Source organism: Diabrotica virgifera, chromosome 10 (assembly GCF_917563875.1).
Source record: "Diabrotica virgifera virgifera chromosome 10, PGI_DIABVI_V3a".
Classification (NCBI taxonomy): Eukaryota; Metazoa; Arthropoda; class Insecta; order Coleoptera; family Chrysomelidae; genus Diabrotica; species Diabrotica virgifera.
In genome coordinates, this window is record NC_065452.1 from 5174597 (window position 1) to 5188333 (window position 13737).

A 13737-nucleotide genomic window follows, 5' to 3' on the forward strand; every position below is an offset into this window, starting at 1 on the left:
ATGGTTCTGAGGGTTTTTGATTGGAAGCGTTGGACGATTTCGATGTTGGAGTGACTGGCTGTTCCCCATATGTCCAGATTGGCATAAGTATTGCCTTATAGAGCAGCAATTTATTATCCAGAGATAGTCTTGATGAACGGCCCATTAACCAATACATATTTCTGAATTGGAGACCTAGTTGCTTTCTCTTGGTCCAGATATGTTTCCTCCATGTGAGACTTCTGTCCAAATGAATACCAAGATATTTTACCTCGTTGGCTGATGGTAATTGGTGATTGTTTAAAGTTACAGGAGGACAAGTTCCTCTTCGTGTTGTAAATGTAACTTGAATAGATTTTCCTTCATTCACTTTAATTTTCCATTCCAAAAACCAAATTTGTACTCTGTCTAGATACGCTTGAAGGATATGCGAGGCATAAATAGGGTCTGCGTGTGAGGCTAGGATTGCAGTATCGTCGGCAAATGTTCCTAGCATCATTTCTTCTGTAAGTGGTCTCTCCTCTAGTGGTTCCTGAAGAGGTGGAGGTATATCTGCGGTAAACAAGAGATACAAGGTAGGTCCCAGTACGCTACCCTGTGGTACGCCAGCTTTGATAGAATAGAGTTTGGAAATTTCATCTTGGTATTTAATAAAGTAACACCTACCTGACAAATATGACTCAAGAAGAATGTAAAAGCTGTGCGGTAATGTCTTTTTTAGCTTGTATAGGAGGCCTTCATGCCATACCTTGTCAAATGCCTGCCTAACGTCAAGAAATGCCGCTGAACAGTACCTTTTGGCCTCAAAATCAGCATTTATATGTTTTACCACTCTGTGAACTTGTTGGATTGTTGAGTGATGGGATCGAAATCCAAACTGGTGGTCTGGAATTAGATTTTTGATCCAGGGTTCGAGTTTTTTTACTAATAGTTTTTCGAAAACTTTAGACGTGATTGGCAAGAGGCTGATTGGCCTGTACGATGTAGTTTCTTCTTGAGGTTTCCCCGGTTTAAGAATGGTTATTATCTGAGACACTTTCCATTGATCAGGAAAGTAACCTAAGTTTAATATGGCATTGAATATAAACGTTATAAGTTTTATGTATTTGATAGGTAATTCTTTCAATACTTTTCCACTGATCAAGTCGTACCCTGGAGATTTTTTACCGTTTAAATTATTAATAGCCAAGATGACTTCGGACGATTTAAATTTCGGAATAGGCAAACTCATTTGATATGGACTTTGAAGAAATGAGAATACGTCTACTTCCACAGGTGAATTCACTGGATTGGGAGTAAATACTTCGGAAAAAACTTTATCGGTATAATCGGATTTTCATATAGTATTTTAATATGTGTGAGTATGTATATGATATGTATACACACTCACACATACACACACAAATATACCGGGTGTTGAATAGTCAAACGGGCCATAAGAAACAATGGGGAATTCTTAACGGTTGAATTCCTGCTTCCCTAATTATTTTAAATCAAAAGTCATGACAAACTATTTGTAGGGGACTAAAATCTATATTAAAAACCAACGTTAAAATTGTTCTATAAGTGTAACATTCCAAAATATTGCAAAAATCTTAAACAATTGCAAGAGTAGATATTATTAGTCCAATCGACCTCTAAAAGTCAGATTTTACCTCTAAAAACCATACGAACTAGCTGAATTTTGCTAAGAGTATCAATTTTGGGGCCCCAAAAAGATGCAAAAAAGATTGCCACTCCTCCCCCGGGCTTCCCTCTAAAACTACCCGTTGTGTAGGGGGAAATCGAAAACTTCATATTACGAAGAATATGTTCACGCCGTATAAAAAAATTATTTAAACAAAATGTAGCTGAGATGTTGAACAAAAATGTTTGTTAGCATTTTTTGTGCAGAATGAACCGTTCTTTCAGAAACAACGCTTGAAGCGGCCGGCGATTTTAAATGTCAGTTACGCCCTCGAACTCAATTTTTTAAATAGAATTTTTATCAAATCGACGGTCAAAATTCGATACCTTTGATCAGAGCGTCCTTTTGACAAAAACCCAAATGCGTTTTAAAGATAAAATATGTTCAGATTGGTGTCTAATTTTTGCATTTTGTAGCAAATTAAGTCAGTTTCTGTATAGCTGTTAAAGAAATATACATTACTCGGTTTTTGCCACATTTTTACGATTCTCATGAGATCAATAAAATGTATTATTTTCATTGGCTGTGGAAACTCCATAGCGACCAGTGAATGAAAATAATTAATTATATCGATCTCATGACAATCTTAATAAATGACAAAAATCGCATAACACCTATTTATTTAACATTTATATTGAAACTGACTTCATTTTCTAAAAATGCAACAATTGGATATTAAAGCTGCACATTTTTTATCTTTAAAGCTTTATTTTCAATTTTGGTAATAGGATACTCTAATAAAAAAATATCGAATTTTTACCGTCGATTTGATATAAATTATTATATTTAAAAGATTGAGTTCGCGAGCTTAACTGACATTCAAAATCGCCGGTCGCTTCAAGCGTTGTTTCCAAAAGAATGGTTTATTCTGCACAAAAAATGCTAACAAACATTTTTGTACAAAATCTGAGCTACATTTGTTGTTTAAAACATTTTTTTTATAAGGCATAAAAATATTTTTGGTAATATGAAGTTTTCGGTTTCCCCTCTACGAGGGGTGGTTTTAGGAGGAAGCCCGGGGGTAGGAGTGGCAAAGAGATTTGCATCTTTTTGGGGTCCCAAAATTGATATTCTTAGCAAAAACAGCTTGTTCATAAGATTTTGAGAGGTCAAATCTGACTTTTAGAGGTCGATTGGATTCGTAATAGTCTGACAATTGTTTTACATTTTTGCAAAATTTTGGAATGTGTTTAATTCGTAGAACAATTTTAACATTTGTTTTTAATACAGATTTCAGTCCTGTACAAATAGTTTCTCAGAACTTTTGATTTAAATTACTAGAGAAGCAGGAATTCAACAGTTTAGAATTTCCCATTGTTTCCTATGACCCGTTTGACTATTCAACACCCGGTATATTTGTGTGTGTGTGTGTGTGTGTGTGTGTGTGTGTGTGTGTGTGTGTGTGTGTGTGTGTGTGTGTGTGTGTGTGTGTGTGTGTGTGTGTGTGTGTGTGTGTGTGTGTGTGTGTGTGTGTGTGTGTGTGTGTGTGTGTGTGTGTGTGTGTGTGTGTGTGTGTGTGTGTGTGTGTGTGTGTGTGTGTGTGTGTGTGTGTGTGTGTGTGTGTGTGTGTGTGTGTGTGTGTGTGTGTGTGTGTGTGTGTGTGTGTGTGTGTGTGTGTGTGTGTGTGTGTGTGTGTGTGTGTGTGTGTGTGTGTGTGTGTGTGTGTGTGTGTGTGTGTGTGTGTGTGTGTGTGTGTGTGTGTGTGTGTGTGTGTGTGTGTGTGTGTGTGTGTGTGTGTGTGTGTGTGTGTGTGTGTGTGTGTGTGTGTGTGTGTGTGTGTGTGTGTGTGTGTGTGTGTGTGTGTGTGTGTGTGTGTGTGTGTGTGTGTGTGTGTGTGTGTGTGTGTGTGTGTGTGTGTGTGTGTGTGTGTGTGTGTGTGTGTGTGTGTGTGTGTGTGTGTGTGTGTGTGTGTGTGTGTGTGTGTGTGTGTGTGTGTGTGTGTGTGTGTGTGTGTGTGTGTGTGTGTGTGTGTGTGTGTGTGTGTGTGTGTGTGTGTGTGTGTGTGTGTGTGTGTGTGTGTGTGTGTGTGTGTGTGTGTGTGTGTGTGTGTGTGTGTGTGTGTGTGTGTGTGTGTGTGTGTGTGTGTGTGTGTGTGTGTGTGTGTGTGTGTGTGTGTGTGTGTGTGTGTGTGTGTGTGTGTGTGTGTGTGTGTGTGTGTGTGTGTGTGTGTGTGTGTGTGTGTGTGTGTGTGTGTGTGTGTGTGTGTGTGTGTGTGTGTGTGTGTGTGTGTGTGTGTGTGTGTGTGTGTGTGTGTGTGTGTGTGTGTGTGTGTGTGTGTGTGTGTGTGTGTGTGTGTGTGTGTGTGTGTGTGTGTGTGTGTGTGTGTGTGTGTGTGTGTGTGTGTGTGTGTGTGTGTGTGTGTGTGTGTGTGTGTGTGTGTGTGTGTGTGTGTGTGTGTGTGTGTGTGTGTGTGTGTGTGTGTGTGTGTGTGTGTGTGTGTGTGTGTGTGTGTGTGTGTGTGTGTGTGTGTGTGTGTGTGTGTGTGTGTGTGTGTGTGTGTGTGTGTGTGTGTGTGTGTGTGTGTGTGTGTGTGTGTGTGTGTGTGTGTGTGTGTGTGTGTGTGTGTGTGTGTGTGTGTGTGTGTGTGTGTGTGTGTGTGTGTGTGTGTGTGTGTGTGTGTGTGTGTGTGTGTGTGTGTGTGTGTGTGTGTGTGTGTGTGTGTGTGTGTGTGTGTGTGTGTGTGTGTGTGTGTGTGTGTGTGTGTGTGTGTGTGTGTGTGTGTGTGTGTGTGTGTGTGTGTGTGTGTGTGTGTGTGTGTGTGTGTGTGTGTGTGTGTGTGTGTGTGTGTGTGTGTGTGTGTGTGTGTGTGTGTGTGTGTGTGTGTGTGTGTGTGTGTGTGTGTGTGTGTGTGTGTGTGTGTGTGTGTGTGTGTGTGTGTGTGTGTGTGTGTGTGTGTGTGTGTGTGTGTGTGTGTGTGTGTGTGTGTGTGTGTGTGTGTGTGTGTGTGTGTGTGTGTGTGTGTGTGTGTGTGTGTGTGTGTGTGTGTGTGTGTGTGTGTGTGTATGTGTATGTTTGTAGGTATATGTGTGAGTGTGTATACATATCATATACATACTCACACATATTAAAATATATGAAAATCCGATTATACAGATAAAGAAAAATAAAAAAAACAGAAAGATAAATAGAAAAATCTTCTTTTATGCATGCGCAAAAAGTGCCCCGTAGCCGATTTTAATTTTGACGTATTTTTGATCTACAAGGGATACTGCAAGCATAAAAGCAAAAAAATAGGGGGTTCAATCAACTTTTATTTAGATTTTCTCTTGAACACCGTGTATCGACGTGGCGAATAGAGACGGGCAAAATCAGTGTGGACATGTAACGGTTACTTTTGATACCGGTTCTCAGTGGTACTGAGTACAAATACAGATTACAAATAATAGATACGGATGTATCTGATCCTTGTACTGAATTGAGTAGGCAACTTAAAATCGGTATTTCCGTACTTGTAACTAGTAACGTTTTAAAAATATCTTACACGTCCCTAGTAGTCGTAGCGGTATGACTTTCGAAAACATCGAATTTGATCATAAGCGGGTGCATAAAACGATATCTTACACTGAGTATAACTCATATTCCTCAATTTACTGCTCGGATTTCCTGCACAATCATTTACAATTACTGCAGGATCGCAATCATTTGCAATTACTGCAGGTCATAATTCATAATGCCTCCGCTACTGATCGGTCATAAAAAATAACACTAGGTGTAATAAACATGTAAATGTAATATGCCGACAAGTTGAATTTGAGAGTAATACGATATTTTTATCGATCACGGTTTTAAGTAACATGAATATTTTGTAATAATGTGTTTTTGTAAAGGCATAACTTTGATTATTAATTTTGTATCGCCGCTTATTTAGTCTACCAAAAGTTATTAGAATTTAATGACAAAGACAGCGCAATTTTCACTCGGGGTGTTGACTATGCTTATATTTTTATTTATCATAATAAATTGTACTTAGGTTCCATCCGTATTCATTTTAAATACGTCCACCTCGCAAACAAAAACAAGTAAAAATAAACATCTGGCGGTGAGTCACGCGTCCCACGGCCCAAGAAAACTTTACGCCGATGACAAACGTTCCCAAGCTTGACCTGCGAACGAATGAACTGATAGTAGGATGCGCAGAACTGTTTACGCAGTTCGCCGGCGCAGGTTGTCTGGCTTAGGTTCAATTTGCGCCGGGCCTTATCAACTATTAGATATTCCAGCCTAAGTGCTTTCAAAATTTGGAAAATAAAAAATCCAAATTACAATGGGAAACTTTTGTATGCAACACGAAGTTTTTATTGGACTTAGGACGGGAATTGATGAAAGAAAATGTTATCTAGAGATATCGAAACACAAATAATATGCACTCCCAGTTACGTCAAATGATGAAAGCTGCATATCTTTAATTGGACGTTTCTGATGTTCCACCTGGAACTAACAGAGCTACGTGACCAGGTCGACAAGGTCGGTGTTATTTATACCAGAGAAAAAAAAGAGCGAAAGTCCCGGCATCACTGTATTGTGTATAAAAACTTTGTTTGTGCTGTCACTGTCTGAAAAATTTAATTTGGTTGTCTTTCAACGATAATTATTTTTTTTTAAGAAGAAATACGTACTTTGTTTGCAAAATTATGTTTCATAGTATAGGGAATTTCTTGTAGGAATAGTACTGCAGCACACGTAGCCATGAGAAAAATTGCTATATCTTTGGCAGATTCCCAAGATTTAAGAGTTATTTTGTCCGTTTTATACACAATAACTGAAGTCATTAGGAATGAAAAAGATACACAGTCTACGGAGTACGAGGAAGAAGTGAAGTCATTTTGTCATGAAATAGGTAAGACATTCTCAATAGTTTTATTAATAAAATGCTTTTATTGTATATTGGTTCCTTGGTACAGGGGAATATCATCACAGACAAAAATCAAGAAATCTGCATATGGACAAAATATATACAAGAATTCTTTGATGATACTAGATCTGAATAACCTCCATCCTACATACAGTTGAGTCCACGAGTCTTTACCCGTGCGTCATTAATAACCTGGCGAGATAAAACACATATTTGATAACTCAAATTTTAACCCGTAATAGGAGCAGTAGCTACTTACTGTCACTTGCTGTTGCGTTTAGTAAATTTAAATTTCCGACTTATCATCGACTTATTTCGTATGCTTTAAATGATGACGCACGGGTAAAGACTCGTGGACTCAACTGTATGTGATGACACTTACCAATCACATCAGATGAAGTGAAAAAACAATATCACAACTAAAAGATGGCAAAGCTCCTGGACCTGACAATGCATATGCTGAACTCATAAAACTATTTAACACCGACGGTACTTAACGCCTAACAAAAATATTTCTTCTTCTTTATAAGCAATTCTGCTTGTTCATTGGCCGATTGATACCTTTATGGAAGGTTGTCACTCCATCTTTTTGTGCCAGACACGTCAGTATCTTTAGCGGTCGGCCGATACTTCTTCTACCGATTGGTGATTTATCTCGTGCTATTTTGACCACACGTGTCTCCCCCATTCTGGTTATGTGGTTGTTCCATTCTTTTTTCCTATTTAGTGTCCATTCGTTTATACACTGTACGTTACATTGTCTTCTAATATCTTCGCTCCTCTTTCGATCTCTCGGTGTATTTCCTGTAATTCTTCTCAGTACTCTCATCTCTGCCGTTTCCAGTAGTCTTTCTGTTGTGACTGTATCGGGTCTGGTTTCTGATGCATATGTCATTATTGGTCTTACACTGGCTTTATAAATTCTTGACTTCAAGTCTGAACTTTTGACTGTTGTTGACTTGACTTGTTGTCAAGTCAAGTCAACAAAAATATTTAATGACATATATTTAAGCGGAGTAATACCAAGAACATGGCTGAAGTCGACGTTTATTGCTTTACCAAAGAAAACAATCCGTGATCCGTGATCCAATCAGTGATTTCCGAACCATCAGCTTAATGAGCCATATTTTAAAATTGGTTCTAAAAGTTATACATCAAAGGATTGGTGTACATATACAGTTTTGTTTTCAGAATGCAGTAAGTACGAGAGAGGCTCTCTTTAGTATACAAGTGCTATTTCAACGATGTAGAGACGTAAATTGCGATATTTATACATGCTTCATTGATTACCATAAAACGTTCGATACAGTAAAGCACGACAAGCTGATAAAGATATTGAACAATATTGGAATAAACACCTGTGATTAAGAATTATCAGCAATCTGTACTGAAATCAAACATCATCTATCCGGACAGTGACAGGAGAATCCGACGAAATCAAAATCAAATGTAGGGTCCGTCAGGGATGTATACTATCACCACTTCTGTTTAATCGCCGCTTCGCAAGAACGTAGGCTTAAGTCAAAATATGACGAAATTGACTTATTAATTCAGATCTACTTAAAATAAAAGTATATATCGTGTGAACAAAGACCTATGACGTTAATAATAATTAGTCGCTAAGAGATGGCACCAAGTGTCTATATTTGTTTAGCGCGAAGTTAGTTAAATACTTAACATTTTCGTATGAATATAGACCCAAATTAGTTACTCCGCAGAATAGCCAGAATGTGAAGCAATTTGTGTGTTTACTTCTCGTCAACGATGACGGATCTTATACTTACGATTAGTTTTTGTCAAATTCTCTCTAAAATAAGGACCCTTTTTTAGTTAGGTCAGCGTTTTAACACATTTATATTTCTGAGGAAAAAAGAGTCAAATGGAATAAGGGTTAACAAAAACACTTTATAAATTTATCTAGTTATAACAGTTTTAGATATATTTCTAACAAAATTGTATTCGCTCCGAGCGTTATCAAAGTGTCAAAGCAAAATCGACGGACCTGCTCATGGTGGCGGTTGCTTGAATCTTTGTAAGGACGCTTTATTGTATGTTTAAACGGGACATTTAAAAAAAATGGCATATCACGTTATTTGTTGTGTTGTTCACTGTAAAAATACATGGAAAACTAATGATGTGAAATAATTTTATTTTCCTCGTTCCCAAAAAAAAATTAAATCAAAGAATAAAATTAATTATCGCTGTTATAAGGATGAAGTGAGGTTAACTTTTTCTATACAGTGTGTCAATTTAAAAACTTACAATGGCTATATCTCACGAACAAAAGCAGATATCAAAAAATGCTTGAAACCGTTTCTAGAATAGTAAGGGGGAACTAAAATGACATGAAAGAGAACTCACTCCCATCAACCCCCTAGGCCCCACCCATCACACCCAAAAAAGTTTAAATTGCAAACCCCTACTTGTGATACATCATTGAAAAGGCTATAAAAAATGCTATCCAATGGTATAAATAATAATTATACAGGGTGAAGCAATAATTGTGAAACTTTGGCTTAAATGAAAAATTTACTAAGGTTTTGTTGAATTACAAATTGATTAAAAATGTCAATTAAGTAAATATTTAATGTGAATTCCGTTGTTTGGTAAACAATAATACAGCCTATTTTCAAATTCTGCACGAAATTTGGCAAATGTTCTAGTAATAGGGTGACATGCTTGAGTAATTCTTTCTCGCAATTCCCCAAGTGATGCAAGTTGAGTTTTATAAACAACTGATTTAAGGTAACCCCATAGAAAAAAGTAATATACTATTCTACTATAAAAAGTACCATCCAATGGTATAAAAATTAATTATACAGGGTGTTAATATCAGCTGGCTTACTATGACTTTTGTATTTGTAATGCTATCTCCCGGACTATTATTTTAAATGGTAAATGTCCGCTCGAACTTTTTTTTTGTTGAATTAAAACTTAATTTGCTATTTTTACCTTAAATCAGTTGTTTATAAAACTTAACTTGCGTCACTTGGGAAATTGCAAGAAATAATTACTCAAGCATGTCGCCCTATTACTAGAAAAACATTTGCCAAATTTCGTGCAGAATTTGAAATAGACTGTATTATTGTTTACAAAACAACGGAACCCACTTTGCAAATTTATTTAATTGACGTTTTTATCAAATTTGCAATTCAACAAAACCTCATTAAATTTTTCATTTAAGCCAATGTTTCACAATTATTGCTTCACCCTGTATAATTATTGTTTATATTATTGGATAGCATTTTTTATAGCCTCTTCAATGATATATCACAAGTAGGGGTTTGCAATTTAAACTGTTTGGGTTGTGGTGGGTGGGGCCTAGGGGGTTGATGGGGGTGAGTTCTCTTTCATGCCATTTTAGTTCCCCCTTACTATCCTAGAAACGGTTTCAAGCATTTTTCGTTTTCAGCTTTTGTTCGTGAGATGTAGCCATTGTAAGTTTTAAAATTGACACACTGTATATACAAAGGATGTGGCAATATACACATAATATGATACTATTATTTACGTTTTTATAAGTTTTGTACATACATATTACATACACTTTTTAGCTCTGATAAATCCGAATTGACTCCAAAAAGTACGGATACGGTATGTCATATACAGGGTGTCCCGAAAAGATTGGTCATAAATTATACCACACATTCTGGAGTCAAAAATAGTTCGATTGAACCTAGCTTACCTTAGTGCAAATCTGCTCATAAAAAAAGTTACAGCCCTTTGAAGTTACAAAATGAAAATCGATTTTTCAATATATCGAAAACTATTAAAGATTTTTTATTGAAAATGGACATTGGAAATGGAGCCTTTGTACTGGTTGCATTCCGCCCACCACGAGTGCTTCCTTTGACTGCGGACCACTGCCCTCAACGTTTGAATTGGTGCAGAGAACGGCAGCATTGGGTGGCAGAATGGCATAATGCAGCATTCAGCGATTAATAGCGATTTTGTTTAGGTATGCATGATGGTCGTAAGATGATAAGACGCCGCCATACGACGCCTTATCGCCAGACGATAAGTCGACGAGATATCGGGTTTGCTGTTGAGAGGCATCTACACAGGACATTTGGAGTAATGGTTTGGGGGGTTAATGCCTATGGTAGCAGATCACCACTTTTGTTTATTCGAGGCAGTATGACAGATGCGCGTTATGTTGATGACATCTTACAAACCAGTCTACTGCCTTATCTAGACGGTCGTCGAAACGCCCTTTTTCTTGCTCGTCAAACTATGGACTTTTTCCAAGAAGCTGGCGTTAATTTTTTGCCGTGGCTACCCCGTTCGCTGGGTTTAAATCCTATCGAACATGTGTGGGATATGATGGGGAGGAGACTGTCCACTTTGCACCATCCTCCACAGACTCTGGCACAGTTAATCCATGAAATTCAAGTTGCTTGGAACGACATGCCACAACCAGATATCGATTATCTTATTTTGTCAATGCCTAGACGTGTACAGGAGTGTATTCAGCTAGGAGGTCGCCAAACACATTGTTAATTTTTTTTTATTAAATGTCAATAAAAAGTCTTGCCAATGTTATCGTTTCATTCTTAATGAAAATGTAATATGTTGCCAAAAAAATAAGTTCCAGAAATGATTTCTTCTGAGTGTAACACTTCTAATGTCACTGAGTATATAATTCAAAGAAGCCAATCGAAAATACTGCGAATGATATCTGATACCCTGATGTATCAAACCCTAACGCTTCATGAAGACCTAAGAATCCCGTTCATACAGGATGTGATCGCTAAATATAGCATGAAGCACCATGAAGGACTGGAATCACACAGCAACCCCTACTTCAACCTTTAATAGAACATCATGCCAACTCAAAAGGAATTGGCCAGCTGGCCTGAGAAACGGTTAAAGTGGTATTGTCACTGGAAAAGAAGGCTCACCAAGCCAATAGGAGCCCTTTGTTCCGCAGCCATCAGATTAGCTTATAGAACTTTATTTGTGTTTTGATTGCTAAATAGTCTGATTTAATAAAAAAAAGATGAAATATGAACAAGAATGTACCTACTTATATTTATATAAATAAATACTATGAAATCATTGCTTTCACTTAGTAACTCTATATTATTTTTATTCTAGCGTCATCATCTGGTGATGATATGCTTATTATCAAGCTCCTCAGTATGGTAACCAGATTCTGCAGTGGTTCAGCTCCTCACTTTCCTATGAAAAAAGTATTACTGCTGTTATGGAAGCTGATTTTGGTATTTTTAGGAGGTATGAACACCTTAAAAGATCTTAAATTGGAAAAAAGAAAAAAAATGGGACTGCCTCTTTATAATGAAGATACCTTAGAGATTACGAAGACTATGAGATCATCCTCTCCTCCTGCTAGTGCATCTGATCTTCTGGAAGCCCAAAATCAAAAAAGAAATGCTAGACCATTTAGAAGAGTAAGTGCAAATAATACATGCTAGTATGTATGTATATCTGTTATGTGTAGTTAGTATTAGTGTAGTTTAGTTTCAAGGAATTTTTATCAGACAATTGGATTACAAACAAATAAAATCAGATACTTATACAACTTGTGAAATAGGATACTTTATTCCCGCTTGAAAAGAGAATCATAACAAACTGCGCGTCCGAGAAAACGGACAACCTACAAAATATAGGAAATTGTATATTTTTTTATATATTTCTCCATTTTCTTTTAATATTTGTTTTATGCTAAATAAATTAAATGAATTATCACGTGTACTGAGAAGCTAGACTGAGCATGTAAAGAAAATAAACAAATTGGCAAAACTGATTAAACCATAAAATTCTCAGAACTCATTATTTATGAATCAACGAAGCTTTGCGGAATTGATGGTTTTGAGAACTGTGTGAACTATTGTAGTGTTCTGAAGAGTTTCCGATATATCTTAGTGTTATGCTGGCCTCCTTACAGTGAAGTGTATTTCTTAAAATACCGATGGAAAAATATCGAAAGTCTGTTCAGATTGACCCGTGTTGAGCTGCCCCCCCCCCCCTCACTTGCAAAAATTAAAAAACAAATAGCGCTGATTTTATGAACTTTCATATTCCGCAAATTAAAAATTTTGAGCTCGTTACACTGAGCAGGAATTTAATATTTTAGTGGGGAGCTGAGTCAGCCCCCCTCACTACTTAAAAATAGGGATATTGAATCGATCTTTGCGGCAGAATTACGAGCTATTTATGAACTCTTGAAATTATGTAGTTTACAACACTTTAATTGATTTAACTTAAGAGAAACATGCTGAAAAAAATTAAAATATATCGTATCGCGGATATAATTCCTATAGCTTATATATTCTAAGAATAAACTCTTAAATCACGCGCATTTCGATTATTGAGCTACAACCCCTTCGCAAGAAAACCACCCCATCTCCCTTATCTATTACAGACCACGCTTGAGGTTTAAATTCTTTGGTAAGGAGTTTGATTTTCTGGAATAAGTCCCTCGGTTCATTTCGACAGCCATGTTCCTCTATCTCTCTGCATATTTGAGAGATGTAATCAGCTTTATCTTTGCGGCACTGTTTTCTGATTTCTCTCGATAACGCTCTGTATTCATCGTTTGTTCCGTATCTAATTTTATGTTCTTTTCTGCGTTGAATCACAGTCCACGTATTATCGGATATCCATGGCTTACGGCCAGTGGAAACCGCTGCCTCACAGTCTTTTGCAGCCTCGATTACCTTATCTTTGAGATAGATCCAAGTGCTCTCAGGGTCACTATATACTTGGTCTAAAGAAAGAGCATCTTCTAGGTTTTGTTGGAAGTCATTGATTTTTGATGGATTTAGAGACATGACTTTTCTCTGGGTCTTCTTTTGGGGACTTTAAAACGAAGTCGAACGTTCAATACCAGGAGTTGATGATCGCTTCCACAGTCTGCGCCAGGATATGTTTTACAGTTGATGGACGACGACTTCCATCTTGATCTTATTAGGATGTAGTCTACTTGATTCCTTGTTTGTCCATCTGGGCTGCGCCATGTGTATAATCTCCGTGGATGATGTTGATATAACGAGTTTGTAATTGTAAGATGTTGTTCTACACATAACTCCACTAAACGGTCGCCATTCTCATTTCTCTGTCCCAGTTAGCGTTACCAGGTGTCCCGATTTGCGCCGGACGTTCCGATTTTCAGGGGTCTGGGGACGCGTACCGATTTGTACCTGATCGGGACACTAAATGTCCCGATTTTCACCCACGAAAACCAATTTCAGGGGGA

At 37.3% G+C, this 13737-nt stretch overlaps 1 protein-coding gene across 1 annotated transcript in view; it reads left to right on the forward strand.

The window, feature by feature from the left end:
* LOC114331645 (striatin-interacting protein 1) overlaps positions 1-13737 on the forward strand; it is an 80144-nt gene that overhangs the window by 19591 nt on the left and 46816 nt on the right. Inside the window, exons 3-4 of the mRNA XM_050641486.1 lie at positions 6328-6503; positions 11616-11929. Of these exons, the coding sequence (XP_050497443.1) occupies positions 6328-6503; positions 11616-11929 (490 nt within the window). The remainder of the gene's footprint in view (positions 1-6327; positions 6504-11615; positions 11930-13737) is intronic.